This window comes from Oreochromis aureus, linkage group 16, assembly GCF_013358895.1.
Source record: "Oreochromis aureus strain Israel breed Guangdong linkage group 16, ZZ_aureus, whole genome shotgun sequence".
In the NCBI taxonomy this organism is placed as follows: Eukaryota; Metazoa; Chordata; class Actinopteri; order Cichliformes; family Cichlidae; genus Oreochromis; species Oreochromis aureus.
The window spans coordinates 23,642,580-23,660,448 of NC_052957.1; the positions used below are offsets into that span (position 1 = coordinate 23,642,580).

Sequence of the window (17,869 nt, forward strand, 5' to 3'; positions counted from 1 at the left end):
CCTATCTCCAGCACTGCTGCACTTGCAAACAAACATAGGCATACATACCAACAATAGGTCCACAATTATGTCTGTATACTGAAAGGCCTGTGGAAGTCATTGGGTATTTTAAGAAGCTGAAAGGCACTCTCAACAAGTGAGGATCAAACATATAGGAGCTTTATTTCAAGGGGGTTTGTAAGAAACATCATAAGTCATGGTACAGTGCTGTCAGTGCTGCTGAATGTTTGGACCTCATTGCAGACAACAGAGAAGAGACAAGTGTATATAATTCAGTCCTTCTGTGTTAACAAGCTTGTCAGTCAGCTCAGTCCTTACTTGGCTCATGAGGGTTGTATCCAAAAACAAAGAACAAGAAGACAAAATTTTCACTTTGTACACTGCAATTTAGAGCAGTCCACTCTTTCTTCTGGTCCATAATTTCATCATTTTTTTACACCTTCACTATGACAAAGAATATTCGTGATATGGGATAGAAAACACGGGTGGTCAGTCATACTGAACAGAAGATCACACAGGACCTTCTTCAGTGTAGATGACACCTTGTACTTAATGATTGAATTGGCTATAACATAATTGTGTTTTATTTCTCTTCCAAACTGGAGTTGTTTGTTTTAATCTCACTGGAACTACTCGTGACTGGATTTAGTTATTATTTGTCAGTTGGAAGTTTGAAAAGAACATCTTGGGCCCTCAGGCTTAAGGCAATAAATTTTTTTCTTTTCATATTGTATTATTAAGTGCCAAGTCTGAGTGTTGAACTTTTAAACTGTCCAGATTTTACATGCATAATTATTACTTTGATGTTTGGATTGACATGAACAGTAGTTAAAGTCTGAAGCTGGTCATTATGTTGGCTCCCACATTCATGTTTAGCCAGATTTCTGGCTGTGGGTATTAAGTGGGTATTATGACGGCTCCGTGCCCCACAAAGTCACACAGTAATCTCCAGATTTTACCGAGGTTTACTGAAACCACTGAAACCATGTCAATATATCTACAGTGAAAGTTTCCTTATTACAGGGATGTTGCTAGATACCTGCCCTGTCTCAACTTGGATCCTTCTGTCTGTTTTGCACTTTGTACTTACTTTGATAGTGCAAGACCTTCATGCTGTCTTGAATCTGACATGCTGTTTGGTCCACTTGAAAATGACCATTTGCAACTTGTCAAGCAACATGAAACATTAAATTCTTTTTTAGTGACAATGGGAATTGAATATGCATAGACATCAAAGAATGCATTAACAAATCAAAAGAAAATAAGCTGCAAATAAATGTGCTGCTTTGAGCTAACACTGGCCTCATCATTAGAATTGGCGGTGTATGCTCCTTGTGTTGGTTTTAAGCTGTTTTGCAAATAGGCCAAAATGGCTGAGAAGATACATTCCATCATAGCCAAATTGATAGCAGGTTTCACAATAATACATCTTAGATGAAGTGTTGGGTTAATAAATGCATTAATATCAGATACCTCGTACCAACATGCATTTCTTTGTGAAATAATAATCAAAAATCAAAGAAATGCAAAGGAAAAACTGAGGTTATCTTGCATTCTTTGTATTAATTAACCTCTGTGATCGCTTCAACAGTCTAATTCAAATGAACTATGTAAGTGCTAATGCCTGGCAAATACAGTGCGGTCACATGACATTTACAGAGGTGAGACCAAGGTTAGATGCTAGGCTGCTTAGGTCTAACTTTCACAGTTTGTGACTTTAAATCATAGGTGGGGGAAATTATAATAGGAGTCTTGTCAGTCTGCGATTACATCTAATATCTGGTATCTGCATTGTTTGTATTTTCTACATACAAACACCCACCCTATTGGATCAGGATAAACCTTGTTCTCATTGTTCAGTCTAAAATAGACTCAAAAGAGATTCTTGCTGTGTGGTAACAGCTTTTAAACAGAAGGCAGCTTAGATCTTTTGCTCTCTCTTACTAGTTTCTTCTCTTCCTCCCTGTACTCACACAGCTCCATTTTTTTTCTTCCCTTTGTGGCACTGAACTCTAAACCTCTGTCAGATTCTTTCTGCAAGTAGCACAGATCTGCTGGGTTTGATACCAAGTTAACAAGGCGCTGTGCGACGCATGCTCCATTAAAAGCATATCTAAGTACTAAGTGAAGGCAGCTGCACTTGTTTGAGTTTTGTGAAAGGCAGGCGCAAACTAATTGAATGAGGGCTAGGTTTCTGCTCCTTTAAAGCAATTAACTACTCTCCCAAGCTGTCTGATTGAGCCAGTCGTGCATGGCTTTCTTTTTCACCCATTTGCTCAGAGAAACTTTGGCCTTAGATTAAGTAGAAATGAACTTCTCAGTTTCTGGAAACAAATGAACAAATATTGTATCTTAACAAAAACTCCCAGAAGAAAAATAATAAAACACTAAGGAATATTATTCTATTATAATGTATGGGTATTTATTAAAAATTGAATAATAAATATTTCAAAACATTTTTTAAAAAAGGGATACGGCTTATTTTGTGTATTTATCATATAATATTGAATTTTATAGTAAAAAGCTGTTCCTGCAAATAAATAAATAAATAATAAAAACAAAATAATACTGAAAAATAATGATAAAAAATACCAGAATTAGAATAAAAAAATATTGACTAAAATGTGTTGGTTTAAAAAAAAACAAAAATTAAATCTGTGCCTTGAAAATCTGTTCAAATTCAGTGAAATTAATCATTTAACTAAGTTTGGTTGTGTTTGTTTATATATGTATAGAATCTTGACCGTTTAACTTTTGTGGTGTTGAATCTGAAAAAATCTGAAAACAACCTGTTTGACTGACTGATGCAAACATCTATTTAAACATCCAAGGACTCAGTTGCTTCCTTTAACCAGTTACATGTCCCTGGTGGTGTGTGTGTTTTGTCTTTCATTGCCACTTTTTTACATAAATGTATTTTATTTTGTTATTTTGCTATTGTGGTTTAACAACTCTTAAGAGCAGCTACTTTCTTAATGGTTCCCTTTCTGTAGGATTTTAGTTAAAACAAAAAAAAAGAAAGAAATTTTGAAGCAAATAGCCGTGGATTGGATCACTCCTCTGTACCTCTACATTAAACAATTTGGAGCAAGGTAAGGGTGTTCTCGTAACCACCTGGCATCTGATGCCAGATGTGAACACAAAGGAATCAGTCAATGATGCAACTGGGTCTGCACCGCGTTTATTTAAACATAAGCATGGTGTGAGTGATGCAAGACTTTTGTTGGAGGCGGGAGACATAATTGTTATAGTGGCTGTCAAAACCACACTGATGCTAACAGCTATTTAGACATCCCGGGAGCAGTTGCCTCCTTCAGCCAATTATCGTGCATTTCCCTGATTTTATGTGTGGGTGAAAATATTTGTGTGTTTTCGTCTGCCATTGCCATTTCTTGTTTTTCATCTCTCTCTGAAGCACTGGAGATTCATTAAGGACAGGACAAGACCAGTGATGACAGTTCCTTTCATGTCCCCAGGGGAAATACAATAAGCTTGCTGCGTCTCTCTCTCATCTTCCTGTAGCTCTGCCTCCTTGTACTGCCTATTAGTGTCAAGGTTCGATGTCTGTACTGTCAACTTCCAGTATTTATATTGCCATCTTTTTTACTCTCCTGTGGCATTTCTCTCGACTTTTGCTGCTAGTGAAAGCTTTACTCTTTTTTTTTTTTTTTTAAATTTTCTTGTATTTGCAGTGTTTTCTCATGGCCATGCTCCATATTCTGTCTCCTTTTAAACGAAGGCCCTTCTGCCCTCCACCGCCAGGTCACGGTTACTGTTCATGTGGACGGTGCATCTGTGAGAAGGGCTGGTTTGGGAAGCTGTGCCAGTTCCCCAGGTCTTGTGATATGAGCGATGCCCAGAGCAAGGGGCTTTGTGAGACCTCTGATGGCGTTATATGCAGTGGAAAAGGTGAGCAGTATTTCCTTTTGTTCGGTGGTGTTTGGAAAAAACATTTCTAAAAGTTAATATTTGAATTTCAACTAAGAAGAACATTTTATGGCCCGTTTTGATTAAAAAAAAGTTTGGTAAATACACACATGTCAAATAGTACAGAAACACAAAATGTACATTTATTTATTTTTTAAAGATTGTAGGTCATAAGTATGAATATGATATAGAATATTGGATTCAATATCAATGTAAACTAGCAGGAATCGCAATAATTGTGTGCTAGTATAATGAACATCCACTGAAAGCTGATCATATTCCACACATAAAAAAGCAATGCAACAAAAGTATAACCACATATTTTTTCTGAAAATCTTAGAAATTCAGAAACCTATTTCCCATTCCCCTTGTTTTCAAATGCACATATCATTCAAACATGTTTAATATTTAATATATAAAGTGTGTTTTTAATTCGGTAATATAAGTAGAACCTGTAGGTTTTGAATAAATCACCATGTCCTTTGTACAAAACTACCTTGACTTTTGCTCATAGGAATGAAAATCCCTTCCCTCTTGTCTATCAGAGCTCTCCTGGGTCGATATATTGAGCATATATTATCTTAATGGTTCCCTCTCTGTTAGCCAGTAGAAATAATGCCCTGGCTCCATATTGATTTTCCCTTTATTTTGACCCTCTCGAATTCTTCAGCATTCATAATAGAACAAATGCAGTTACATGTTATAAAGGCAAACCATAGTAACAGATCTGATGGTGACAAGGTAATTATGTTTCACTTCTGGGTTGAGAAAAAAAAACAATCAAGAATCCTTCAAATAATCAATAACTTTAAAACAAACTAAGAGCAGTCTGTGTAGGAAAATAAGCATTCAGTGCCTTAACAGTACATGTATGTCCAACATAAGACTTAAGATAACAGGGTAACTGAACAATCCAGTATGGTATGTATAAACCTAACCTGTGTGAAAATGTTTAAAGCACTATGTATACGTGATTGTCCCCCAGAGATAGAAACAAAAGTAGCTGAGTTGATGACACTAATTGAGCTGGAGGGAAAATATTAGCGGACTACAGTCTCTTGGGGTTATTCCTTAAATACGTTATTTAGTTGAAATGCATAAATATTTCAATATACAGTGTCTGATACTACCACAACAGTCTTTTATTATTATTCATTTTATAATTGTAGGCTCATGGAATACTTCTAAACAAGTAATATTTGACATTATCAGTGATCATAGCTGAGTAATAGTATACAATACAATATACAGAAATGTTCAAATGTATAGGTGTATAGTATACCTATGCAACTATACAGTCGTATAATATAGTATAATAGTATAATATATCTGAATTGTGCAGGGCTGATTCCTGGTTATTACACCGAAAGTAATCATCACACTTCTTAAAGCTTGTTTTTATTAGCTTGTTAACGTGGTATTAAATAGAAACTACGACACATTTTTCCAAGTAGTATGCTTCACCATTAAACATAATATTAACACTATTGCCTTGAAATAAAGTATTTTGCTGTGGACATGAAGCAGGATTAATTCCGCATCATAATATTGTAATAGTATCTTATTATGATAAAGGACCCGTGTAATAAAGGAAGTTATTATGTTACTACTACTTTAAAACCATTGTATAAAACATTAGAATGCATGAATGAATGTTACCATTTTATATTATTAGCAGATTGTATTGTTACTTATGTATCACTAAGCTTTTACTATTTGGTTTTGACTTATATGCATACATTTATATCCACATTGTCCCCCTCCCACCCCCCTTCATATATTTGAATGTAATATTACTGAGCCACAACCACTGTTGATACAGTACAAGGTATTGCTTGTGTATTATTTACATTTTACTTATCCTAATAATTTTTAACAATAATTTTCTTATTACCAAGCTATAATAGGAAGTTCAGCCAAAAACTGATACATTTGTATTCTGAGGATAAGTTGTGGTTTGATAAGAATAACTCAAGGCCTCAATTCACTATGGATGACCACATAGGATTTACATGAAAGGACAGTGAATACAGATGCTCCTCACCTAAGCCAGGGTCAGGGTATTTTACAATGTATGTATTTTATAAATATGTTTCCTTTATCCCTTCTAGGAATAATAAAGAAGGTTATTAGCAGTCTGAAAAATTCATCTAGAAAGGTAGCTAAACTCAAGGAAAGCAAGGAATAATTCAAGGGAATACTAAAAGGGAGAGATTGTCTCACTGTACTGGAGATAATCAGAGTATCAGACTTGATTGGCGATTCAGTGCAAGCAGTTATGTCCTGATCATTGAAATGAGGCTAATTTAAATAATACTAGAAGATGATGTTACTTAGAAGATTTACATTTACACTGAAACATTTTTATCATGTAGTCTGAAGTTTAAATACTTAATAGACTTTTACTAGGCAAACTTTTATCATGTTACCTACTGTATTATAGTCAGACAATTCAATCTCAGGTAGCTGAGTGTATTTAATTAAATGAGTAATAGAAAATTAAGAAAAATGTTCTTGTTCACATCATGTATTGTGATCAAAAGGAAGATTTTGTTGTTTTTATTACTGATGTATTATTTTACCTAATCTCTCCATATAGTTTTATTTAGAGTACTTAAATTACTATCTGATATTTATAGACTAAATTATGGAGGTATAGAAATTTTAATTGACAGTAAATAAACTGATCATTAGTTGCAGCAGGAGCAGCTGTCCACTTGATTTTATACACTGCGCATTGTCACTACATTGTATGTATCATTAGGTGGCAAATGACACCACGCAGCAGGATTTCTTTCTCTGTTGCATAGCAGTGAATCCACAGAAATAGACCTGCTGCTCTGAGTCCAGCCCTGCAAAACCGAGGATGGTGTGAAAATGAAGACGAGCATGTTCATTCTCCATGCTCCGCTACACCGAGGCACAAGAGCTACCTTTCCTCGCCTCCTCCTGTTGTTTCACCGTCTCACTTTCTCTCCCTATCCTTCTTACTTCATCTGCTCGCACCTTTCATAGTGGTTTTCCTGTAACCCAGTGAATGTGGATACAAACTGGGGGGATTGAAACCATAGTTGCTGGACCTCTGGGTGTGAGCTTAGGAAAAATAAAGTGGACAGCAGTAGATTTGTTTCTCTCTACCAGTCTTTAATACTTTATTATCCTGCTGCTGCCCTTAAGAGTGAGAGAGAGAGAATGATAGAGAGAAGAATAGACACTGATGGGCATGACAGGAAGTTTAAAGTGTGGGTGGATTGGTATCCTGGTGGTGAAAGCATATTAGTGGCCATTACCCCAGAATACATGTCATATTCACTCAGCCCAGTATTATCTTCTGTGCAAAATAAGTAATTTACAGCAAATAACGAATATACACTGCCAAAATCCCAGCTGAAATGAAAAAAAAAATGATGTTAATATGCAGTTCTCAATGTGTATGCTCGTGCATGTGGTCTGCATGTGTGTATTACAGGTTCCTGTCATTGTGGTAAGTGCATCTGCAATCCCCAAGACTGGTGGGTGTCCGGAGAGTACTGTGAGTGTGACGACCGAGAGTGTGATAAGCACGACGGGATCATCTGCACAGGTAATGAAATGCAAAAAAGGAGAGACAATCAATCAAATACAGTCGATACAATCAGAATAAGTAAAAATGGTAAATGCTAGAAGATAATGGGTAATATAAAGGTCAGCGCCACAGCTGAGCATTTCCACCTTTCCACCTTTGGACTGAAGTGTCCCAGAGACTGCCAGATGTTTTAGTTCCATGAGGGTGATAAACATAGTCAAGCTGAAGGTTTATTTTATCATTACATTAGTATTTCTAACACTGAAAAGAGAGATTAGGACGCTACATTGTTGGAGTTACTGTATAATTTGCTCTTCTTCAAAATCAATTCCTGTTTCAAATGTGTGTGGCTGAATTAATTTAAATGTTCAACTTGCCTCTATCTAATGGAGAGTAGTTTTATGATGTTTGAATAGAGTCGAAGGTGGGCAGGTGTGGTCACGCTGCAGAGGGGCTGGGAGAAGCGAGCACTAACTTACATTTTCAAAGGTTGGCCCTTACTAAGGATGAAAAAGGTGCCGAGGTGAATCAAAGCCATTTTAATGGCCTTGCTTCTAAACATTTGAAATTGAAAAGATCAATTTTTAGGGGTTTTATAAAAGAAAATACTGGAGCAAAGCTTTATTGAAGAGAGACACCTTTGCAGAAAGAGGGAACCGCATGAGGAAAAGAGCAGTAGTATAATGTTAAAATCAAATTACTTTCATGAGTAACAATCCCAGTGAACCAGAGATGGGGTGTGGGCTTGTGTGACAGCTGTTTTTATAGAAACAGTCAAACTAATCATAAAACAACTATCATAACAGTTAAAACTGTTAGCTTATATTAAATCTAAACACTTAAAATAGCTAGTTAAGCTGTGATTAGCTGTTAAATGCACTACATGTAATGGATGAATAGTTAAAACAGCAAATCATAACTGACAAAACCATGACTAACATAACTAAATTATGTCGGAAGTTTGTAAAATTTGCTTAACTGAAATCCATAATGAGCGCTTTTAAACATTTTGTACACCATTTATTGTTGTTGTTGTTGTTTTTGTACTACTCATTTTGTATTAATGTTAATGGTTGTGGGTGTGTGTCTGACAACCATAAACAACTGCATACCTATGTGCCATATGGCTGTTTATCCACAGGAGCTTTATTCTCATCACTGACTGTGGAAAGTTTAGTACACATCTAATTATTTTTGCCCTGGGGGCCTGTCAGAATCTGAATAGCTTCACAAGTGCTTCTCATCATGACTTTAAGAGTCCAAATGTCAGCCTTAATGTCATTCAAATGAGCATCAGTGTTTCCAGATGCAGATCGGCATTGCTTAAACACAGGGAGCAAACTAAGAAAATGCATTGCAGCATCTGGCAAATGTGCCTGACTACCATTACTGACTGCAGTATAAATGTGAAAATAACCATATCCTTGGAAGTCAATTGGAAGGCAATTCCAGAAAGGGATTTAATATTTGGATAAAAGAGTTGCTGCTTTTTTTTTCAGATAGCAGCGATTGAGTCGTTTCCTGCCGTTTTGTAAAGATTAAAAATGTTCGACAAAAGTTAGCCAATAAATTACTTTGCATCCAGAGATTTCATGGACCCTTCAGTGCTGTGGATTCTCATTACACATACAACTGATGAGTGATGTGGAAAATTTAGCATATTAGGAATGCTTGCTGGTTAATTTCATGCACTGCATATGATAATTTCAGCAATCGTATTAGAAGAGAGACAAAAATGTCTGTCAGGTCGCCTGCTACACAGGTAAATATGTGAAGCAAAAAAAACCAAAATAAATGACAACATCTTCTCACCATGTACAATTTTTTCAATTTGTGTTTTGTCAGTGGGATGGAATTAAAATGAAGAAGAGGTTTGAGTTTACTGTATCCACGAGAGCTGTTTAATCATGTGAAATGTTTGTGAGTCGGGAAAAAATTGGTTTAAGTAAATTCTGAATAAACTAAGAACCGACTCTTTATGTGGATGTTTTCGTTCAGGAGAGCATGAACCAATAATGAATCTTCCTCTGGCACTTATGTGAATTTATATAGATACTGTTCATTATTCTAAAACTCCTATAAAACATCCAGATCATTAGTAAATCTTGGAAATTTAACCTGCGCAGGAATAACCCCTTCAGGAGACAGATACAAAGTGCAAAATATAGTTGTGTTTATTTTAGCTATATCTTGAAATTCAGGAAGAGGTGAGCACATGTGGTCATCCACGTCTGAAGCTCAGAAAGTTTTTCTTTCTTTTTATACTGACTTTTTTTGTGCTTACTCTTCTTTCACATATTGGAACACAGCGAGATCTTTGACTATCTCCAAATTAGATGAAAAGGAGCCTGAAAGTCTGGCTGGTTCTTGAGGCTTCCAGACACTTAAATAGACGACGCCTATGCAGAGACCTCGAGGTCAAAGCAGAGGCTCCACTGACCATGACTTTTTCAGACCTCCCCATCATAGTAAAACCTCACAGGAGGTAAGACCAACTCTAAAAAATAACCATTTACAGATTGTACTAAGAAAATACTCTGTAAATACTGTACTGTAAATACCCACCCAAAAAATTATAAATCTATAAATGGAAGTGGTCAGCCAACAAATGCAGTATTTAATCCTTTTAACTATTTTTCCCCCAAATTTTCAGCTCTTATAGGAAAATATTTAGCTTTTAAACTTTTTACGATTGGTTTTTAAATGTTTATTTCTTTGGGAACAAATGAGTTTAGGACTGAAGCCCATGGACAAGGTAGAAAAGCAGAAAAATACTGAGAAATTACAGTTCTAGTCTTTATTGATAAAAACAGGAGCATCAAATAACTCTGGTCTTGTCTTTATAATTGCTTCTTTCCTTGTATCACTTTCCTGGTTCTTTTCTCAACTACTTCCTTGTGGGCTTACACTCCATCCTATCTCCCACAGAGATATTTGGTGGTAGATGTATCTTTTCAACCGTGTGACAGGAGACCAGCAGGAGTCCTCTTCCTAACCCCAGCACCTCTGACTGACACCTCTGGAAGCTTATGGGGAGGTGTGGGGTATATACTGTAGTGATATAATTCCTACAGTAGGATGTTATGCCACTTTGGGCCTCTTTAGAGATAAAGAAGAAAAAACTATATGTCTTGATTATTTATGTCCTAAAACAACCAGTGTGAATCTCTGCTGGCTGTAGGAGAGGACTCCAGTCTTGTATCAGAGTCTAATGGTTTATAACTTTTCCATCTACTACTCTATTGTCAGACTTCTGGTAATATTATGTCCTATTTCATTTTTCATTTTGTTTGTGTTCCTACTAAAGGATCTGGTCAGATATATAAGATGAGATGTTTGAGCTTTGTCTAAATGTTGTAAAAACAAAACGCAAATAAATTAATATTTAAAAGTAATTAAACTCCATGTTTCTCCTGCTGTGAAGGCAGAAGCAGTGGAAAACCACAGACTGTCCCGAGCAATGTCATTGGTCTCCATCCCCTATCAGAGAGCTGCACCCAGGGACGCAAGGAGTGCGAAAAGAGGAACCTTGTTAAAGGTCAGGCATGATGGCACAGCTCTTTTAATTCACAGCTTTTCTTCTCACATCTCACAGGGAATGGGTTGTGCAACTGTGGCAACTGCGAGTGCTGGGACGGCTGGAACGGGAACGCCTGCGAAATCTGGGTGGGAGAAGAATACTGAGGCGAACAGAGAACAGGACACTGGGTTCAGAGAATTGAGACCTGGCTGCCCGGTGTGACCAGGAGCACCACGAGTCACGACCAAGCTGCTGAAACGCCAAGTTATCGAAACCACGGGGAGGAGAAAGGAAGACTAAACATGGACGTAGCTCTGCATTTCACAAACAGCATTCATTGTTTTATTGTACTGGTTACAAACTGTCCTTGTTAAAACTGGGTTTTGTAGATGAAAAGAAACAGCCATAGCTCTGTGCTTAAATCATATTACAATGTAAACATTTATGTTTTCAAAGCAGCTTTTTTTTTGGATATTGTAGGAATGCTTACATATTTCAAATGGCTACATATAATAGGATGCAAGTACATGACAGTTTCAAATGCTGGAGAGAGGATAAAATGTATCATTAAGATGACTTTGTAGTAATATGTTTGATACTGTGGTCTGTTTTTACTGGTAAATGGTCTGCCCTTCCCACACTGGACTGAAAGTTTACTCGAAAGCTCGAGGCATAGGTTACGCTGAGGTTTTTATTTCTTTTTCATAATAAAACATTAAATGTGCCGCATGACACAACATTTTGCATGGAAAACAATGCAAAGACCTTAATCATACATGGTTACAAATTTGTTATAACATGACATAACTCCAATGGGCATACTTGCAATGGTATATATAGAGAGAGATATATTAGAAAATAAATCATTTTAATAGTGCCTACTCTCCTCCGTCAAACAAACAGTCTGCCCTGAAACCTTTACTGTCTTAGTAGTGGTTAAATTCTAAGTGGAAGAAACAAAGAGAAGGGAATAAATAGTTCAGTTGTGGCATGCTGGATGTCCATGTCACTTCAAATGGTGGTATCAGGGGATGAGAGCTGCACTGACACAAGAGCTCAGTCACCACTTGAAAAAAGGACCGATAAGAAGTCACAAAGAAAATTTAATGTAAATTCTACTTTGGCCTTTTTCATGCTTAAACTAGCCAATCCCCTCTGTTTTCTTTGTCCCCGAAAAATGACAGGTGCAATAATATACTGCACACTATATTGCATTAAGTATGTTACTGACATTACAGTATACCTTTATATAAATATTTTTTATTCAATATGTTGTATAATGTGTATACAACAAACACAAACTGTATAGTGTAGACAAACTCGTTGCATATATGTAAAATTAGCGGTACATACCAACAGTTCTTGATTGACATAGCCTACTACATGCAGTTCATCAATGCCATCCTCTCCCCATGCAACAGATGGGACAACATACAAAATAAGAGGTTCGAAAACAGAAGCTAGGATATTCTCGTAACACACTTGAACAAATGGGGTAACAAAGCAAAACGCGATTGGGATCTGGAGACGAAATCGACACACAACCCGTATACGAGAGAGATGAGGACGAACAAAACAAATGGCGGCTACAGCAATCCAAACAGATGTACTTGTACACACTGGTCATTTACAAAAATAAAGCCAGCCTTGAAGGAGCCAGTTAACTGGGCTGCAGGGCTGGGGCAGTCACCAGCCCAGCATGTAGAGTTTTGTAAGAGCGGAGGATGACAGTGGTTTCCAGCTCCTGTGTGTGTGTATATGATGCCATTTTTAGGATTAACAGCTTTGTACAGACAAATATTGATATCTATGTAATGTGCTTCGATGTGTTGTAATAAGAAATGGCCATGTATAATCCCAATAAACTCAGAAAATGATATTTACCAAATCAAGTTCTTAATATAGTTGCACTTTTAGCAGCATACAGCAGCAACGATCTACTTAATGTTCTAAATCTTACTAAACTAAACTATTAGGAAAAGAAAAATCAGTAAAGCAAGACAAACATAAATACACTGATCACACAGAGCTTTGATAAACTGCTAACAGTCATTATGAAAACACAAAACAAAGTGCAGTGAGTGTGCCGCAGCCGTGATACATGCCTGTTCAACTCCTACACCGAACTTCAGTGCTCATCCATTTGCACATAGTGAAGGACAATGCCCATACCTTACTCCTTGTAGAAAATACATGCATGTGATTATTCAAGGTATACTTTTCCAAAGTGACATCAGTCAAGACCTTTGCGGATCTGAGCAGAGTTGATTATTCTGGACAGAACAAATGCTATCACAGTGAAAGCTTCCGTGAATTGAATCAGAAAGAGAATCGAGATTTGTTTTCTTTCTTTCTGTTTTTTTTTTTAAAGAATCAGTTCTTCTTGGGATGAAAAAAAGACTTTGGTCATTTCAGAATGGATACATCTGAGTGTGTTTTTTTTTTCAGTGAATAATGCTACGTGTCGTCTACATGGATGTATAGGGTGGGTGAGGCACCTTTGGCCCAGTGGGGACTGGGAACTTGTTTTTGCATGCCGGGAATCAAGGTCCAAACAGGCACGTGATAGGCCAAGATGATCAGAACTGGACTCTGCATGCTGAGCTAGAAGACAAATTCTCTCATTATAATAATAATATCTAGTCTTTTAAAAAGTTATGATTTTTAATAGTCATTTTCCCTAAGTTTTATACAGTGAAAATGTTATAATATAAGCCATCTCTTGTATATCTGCTGCAAGAAGAGAGAACACAATATTAACCTTGTCCATGCTTTAGTTTGCTGAACCAAATAGGGATGCAGCCAGTGTAAATGTCACCTACTGGTTTTCAGCCATGTTGTTTTCTGGCTTTATGTAGACACTGCTGTAAGGTGGCTGCCAGTGCTGCAGTTATAGACCATCTGGGTCAAAGCCACAAGCCTTGCCTCATAGTCCAAAGAAGTCGGTGAGTGAGGGACAGAGGCCTACAAGGCCTAGAGATATTCCTAGAGCCCACGCTCTGAAATAAGATTAAAGAAAAATAGACTTCAGATTTTCTATTTACCAGAGAAGGCGGACAGAACCGCTGGTGGGACCTAGATAGTGATATGTATACACCATTCCTTACAGCGCTCTCCCACCCACACACACATCTGTTTATAAACGTGTATGTGTGTTTGTATGTGTGTAGGGAGCTCCTCGCATTGATTGCAGTGGCGGTAATTAGCACTTCATCAGCTATGATTGCAGGAGCTATCTGCCAGCCTCCAGCGTGTTTTATTGGCTGTTTTTAAAAAAAAAAATCTCAGATTTTCAACACAAACTTTGTGTGTCTGTCTATAAGTGTGTGTGCATATTGTAGGCAAGAAGAAAATTTGGACTCTTTTCCACGTCTTTGCTTTTTATGCCACATTTGTGTTCATGTGTTTCTTAGAAAATCACGCAACCCCCTTGCAAAATGTTTTCTAGGTTACTTGACAAAGAGAAAAGTGTGACTAAAGATAGAAATAAAGGGAGAGGGGGACGTACTTGTAAAAAATAGAGGACAACAGTCCAAATAGTTACTCTATCTATACAGTCTCTATCCCAGAACATAGCTGGTGAACTGTGGTATAGAAAATAGATCTGAAGGTACACAGACTCTGCTGCAACAGGGCATCATAGACAGGGGGGAGGTTTTTAGGGGGAATCATCATCAAGCAAAGTACCAGAAGCGTCATTGTGAAACGTAAGTCCCTCCTGGGCTGGATGAACTCGGCCACCTCAGGAATCCATCTGCCTGTGCTGAGGCAGCTGGAGAATTTGGGAGAATGAGGTGGAGAAAAAGGAGGAGCGAGAGAAGAAAGGAAAGGAGGTTCGCCTGGATCTGCAGAAGGGTCTGGAGTCTAGCTGGATAAAGCCCTGTCTCCGTCGCATTCCTCCCCTCCAACACATGCACACACACACTAGGCACTGGCGTGGCTATGTGGTGGGTTTGTCGGGCTTGCTGACGGGTTTCCCTCCGTTCATCACTGCCGGCTCACTTGTGCTTTTACTGGGAGGCACTGCTGCCTTGGGCACTGTCTCTCCAACATCATGCAAAGATGGCTCTCTGTACATGGCAACTGTCAGGGGTGAAAAATTAAGGAGAGAAAACAGAGAGAGTTTACACATCGAAAATTACTAAAGCAGCATCTATCCCACATTCTTGTTCTTGAGTCCTAACATGTGGTAAAAACACAAAAATTCCTCAAATTCTCACACATAGGCAATTTACAGAGGGAAAACAAATTATAATACATGTTTTGATTGACTGGGCTTTGCACTGACTCGCTTTTTTTTTCATCTATCTGGGCTGATGGAGACACAAGACACAATCTAAACATAAAGACTTTTTGACAAAGCTGCAAAAGTGTCTCATTATCCCCCACTTTACAGCCACTACACTACAGCTGTAATGGTGCCTTGACAGGACACTTCAACTTGATTCTCTGCTTAAATAATTCGAAGCAATCAGGCTGGTGGCTGACAAGAGTGATGGTGGCATCTGCTGGACTATCAACATTTCATGCTGCACTTACAGAAACAGCCCTCCCTCCTGTGCTCTATGCTTATAGGAGCAAAGGAATGAATCAGCACACAAATACAAAAGAATATCAAACATATACTATATTCTATACAGTTACATAGTTATACGATTAGTATTATGGAATCTTGTCGTGTAGTATGATGCAGCAGTTGTCAAGCACATTATGTCAGTTTTGGGCGTTTTTACATCCATACATGCATAATCATCTTTTCTGTATGTCTGCTACATACCTTCTAATGGCTTGGGCAGGAAGTGAGCAGCTGGTTTTGTTTTTTTCACTCGATTCCCTTTCATGGCTTGGCCTTCTTTATTGAGCCCTAAGAACCAAGCTCTTCCCGACTCCTGTTGTCTGTACAACATGGACGAGTAGATCACATAGTAGTTCTCGAACACCGACTCTTTGAACTTGCATTCTGCTGTAAAGAGTTCCTGCAGAGAGACAAAAGAGGAGCAGACAGGTTTTAAACAACGCTTTTGTTTTGTTTTGCTTTTACTAGAAAAGAATTAATATGATACTTCACGAGGCTATAATCTGCACGGGGAGACATTAAAGCAGGCTTAAATCAATGATTCATGGTTCACATTGTGTAAGAATAAAAAAGATGTCAGATTCATAATTTATATTTAATCTTGAATGGGGGTCACCGGGACAAGTGTCATCTTTATTTCAAACTCGCATTGTGCAGAATAATATGAAACCGCCCTACTAGTTAAATTGAACTTCACACTTCTGCCTGTCTTGAAAAGGATGAGCACTGCAGAGCCTCGGTCGGTGTAATCATGCCTGATTCAGGCCGAGCCTGACGACGCAACTCTCATTCTCTCCTTGGCCTTAACCTTGACATCTGATGTTAGAGCACTCGTTTAGTCAATTAGCTCATGTTCCTGGCAGAAAGTATAGATTGTTAGACTGTGACCCCAGGACCACCACGCCTCACCCCAGATGCCAAGCCAGACTTGCTTCGCTAGTTTCTCAGTGTTTTTAATTGGCAAAATCCAAAGGGGCTCATTTTTCCCCACATATTATATCTGCTTTAAGCAATTTGTCTATGACTGTATTCTGGACTTTGTTCAAATAATGACAGAGCTAATCAAGTGATTCTTTCATCCTTTACACCTCAATCTGGCTATGACAAATGAAGACAGAGGCACCACATCTCTTCTGCTGTTACCTATTCATCTCCAGCCAGAAGGGTAATAAAAACGTTTTTTACACTGTCTGCCCCAGCAAGCTAAAAATAAAGGCATTCATTGGGGTATATTAATCAAAGCGTACAAAGGAGACATCCACCACATCTGTTGTGAGCAGTTCACACTGAATTGGTTCATAAAACCACAGGAAGTGTAGGAAAAAAACCCTCTGATTCATGTCATACTGCTGTGGTTCTCAATGCCTGGGGTCAGTGACAATATTTGTTAGAGATTAATATAAGGAGTATCTTCATTTCTCAGCTAGAAATACGTAAAGTCTTCAGTATAATGGTTGTGTTATATGCAATATCATCACCTGACCACTGTGAACTAATTTCTATTCTAATCAATGTAAAACTAAACACACAAACATCTTTATGAAAGCGAGTCTTTGATGACTGTTTATCTGTTTTTTCCGCACCCCTTTGATTCTATGCTAATCTTCAGCAGATATAACAGTGATTATGTTCACAGTTGTTCAATGTGTCAGCATGCTAATAATAATTGTCCTGTTGCAGGCATTTCTTCATAAACCAGTGTAAAATATTGATCTGATAATGATGCTTCATGAAAGGTTAGGGGATCTTTGGGGACTGTTCTCTGACACACACACACACACACACACACACACACACGCACAAAAGAGGAAAGAAAAGAAAGGTCATTTCTGCACATTCATTGCAGTACTATGCAAAAGTCTTGATTCACGCTTCATCAGGGAAATAGCTGCAGCAATTTATTAAAACATCTGCAGCCATACACGGAAATACAATATATGAGGCGAAAACAGAGTTTGTACAATTCTAAAATGCTGGAAAGTCAATACTTGTTTTGACTACCTTTATTTTTCTGCACAGCCTGAACTCTCTTGAACTCTCTTAGTCAAGCTCTGGAGTAGTTTTCAGGAATAGTTCTCCAGGCTTCCTAAAAGACATTCAAAACTCTTCTTTGGATATTTTTTGTCTTTTGTTCTGTTCTCTGTCAAGGTGATCCCACACGTTGTGGTCCAGCCTCTGGGGAGGCCAATCCATGACTGAGAGTGTTCTATTGTGTGTTTTTTCTATCAAGGTATGCTTTTACTGCACTGGGATCATTGTTGTACTGAAAAATTAAGCCACT

At 37.7% G+C, this 17,869-nt stretch overlaps 2 protein-coding genes across 4 annotated transcripts in view; one reads left to right on the plus strand and one right to left on the minus strand.

The window, feature by feature from the left end:
• The window catches only part of itgbl1 (integrin, beta-like 1), a 49,773-nt gene extending 36,881 nt beyond the window's left edge, over nucleotides 1–12,892 (plus strand). The window contains exons 9-11 of the mRNA XM_039600511.1: nucleotides 3,763–3,909; nucleotides 7,397–7,510; nucleotides 11,088–12,892. Of these exons, the coding sequence (XP_039456445.1) occupies nucleotides 3,763–3,909; nucleotides 7,397–7,510; nucleotides 11,088–11,176 (350 nt within the window). The 3' untranslated portion in view covers nucleotides 11,177–12,892. The remainder of the gene's footprint in view (nucleotides 1–3,762; nucleotides 3,910–7,396; nucleotides 7,511–11,087) is intronic.
• The window catches only part of fgf14 (fibroblast growth factor 14), a 108,058-nt gene continuing 101,514 nt past the window's right edge, over nucleotides 11,326–17,869 (minus strand). For all 3 annotated transcript variants that reach the window (XM_039600512.1, XM_039600514.1, XM_031741446.2), the window contains exons 4-5: nucleotides 15,790–15,988; nucleotides 11,326–15,095 (exon numbers count right to left, since the gene is read on the minus strand). In XM_039600512.1, coding sequence (XP_039456446.1) covers nucleotides 14,953–15,095; nucleotides 15,790–15,988 — 342 coding nt within the window. In that variant the 3' untranslated portion in view covers nucleotides 11,326–14,952. The remainder of the gene's footprint in view (nucleotides 15,096–15,789; nucleotides 15,989–17,869) is intronic.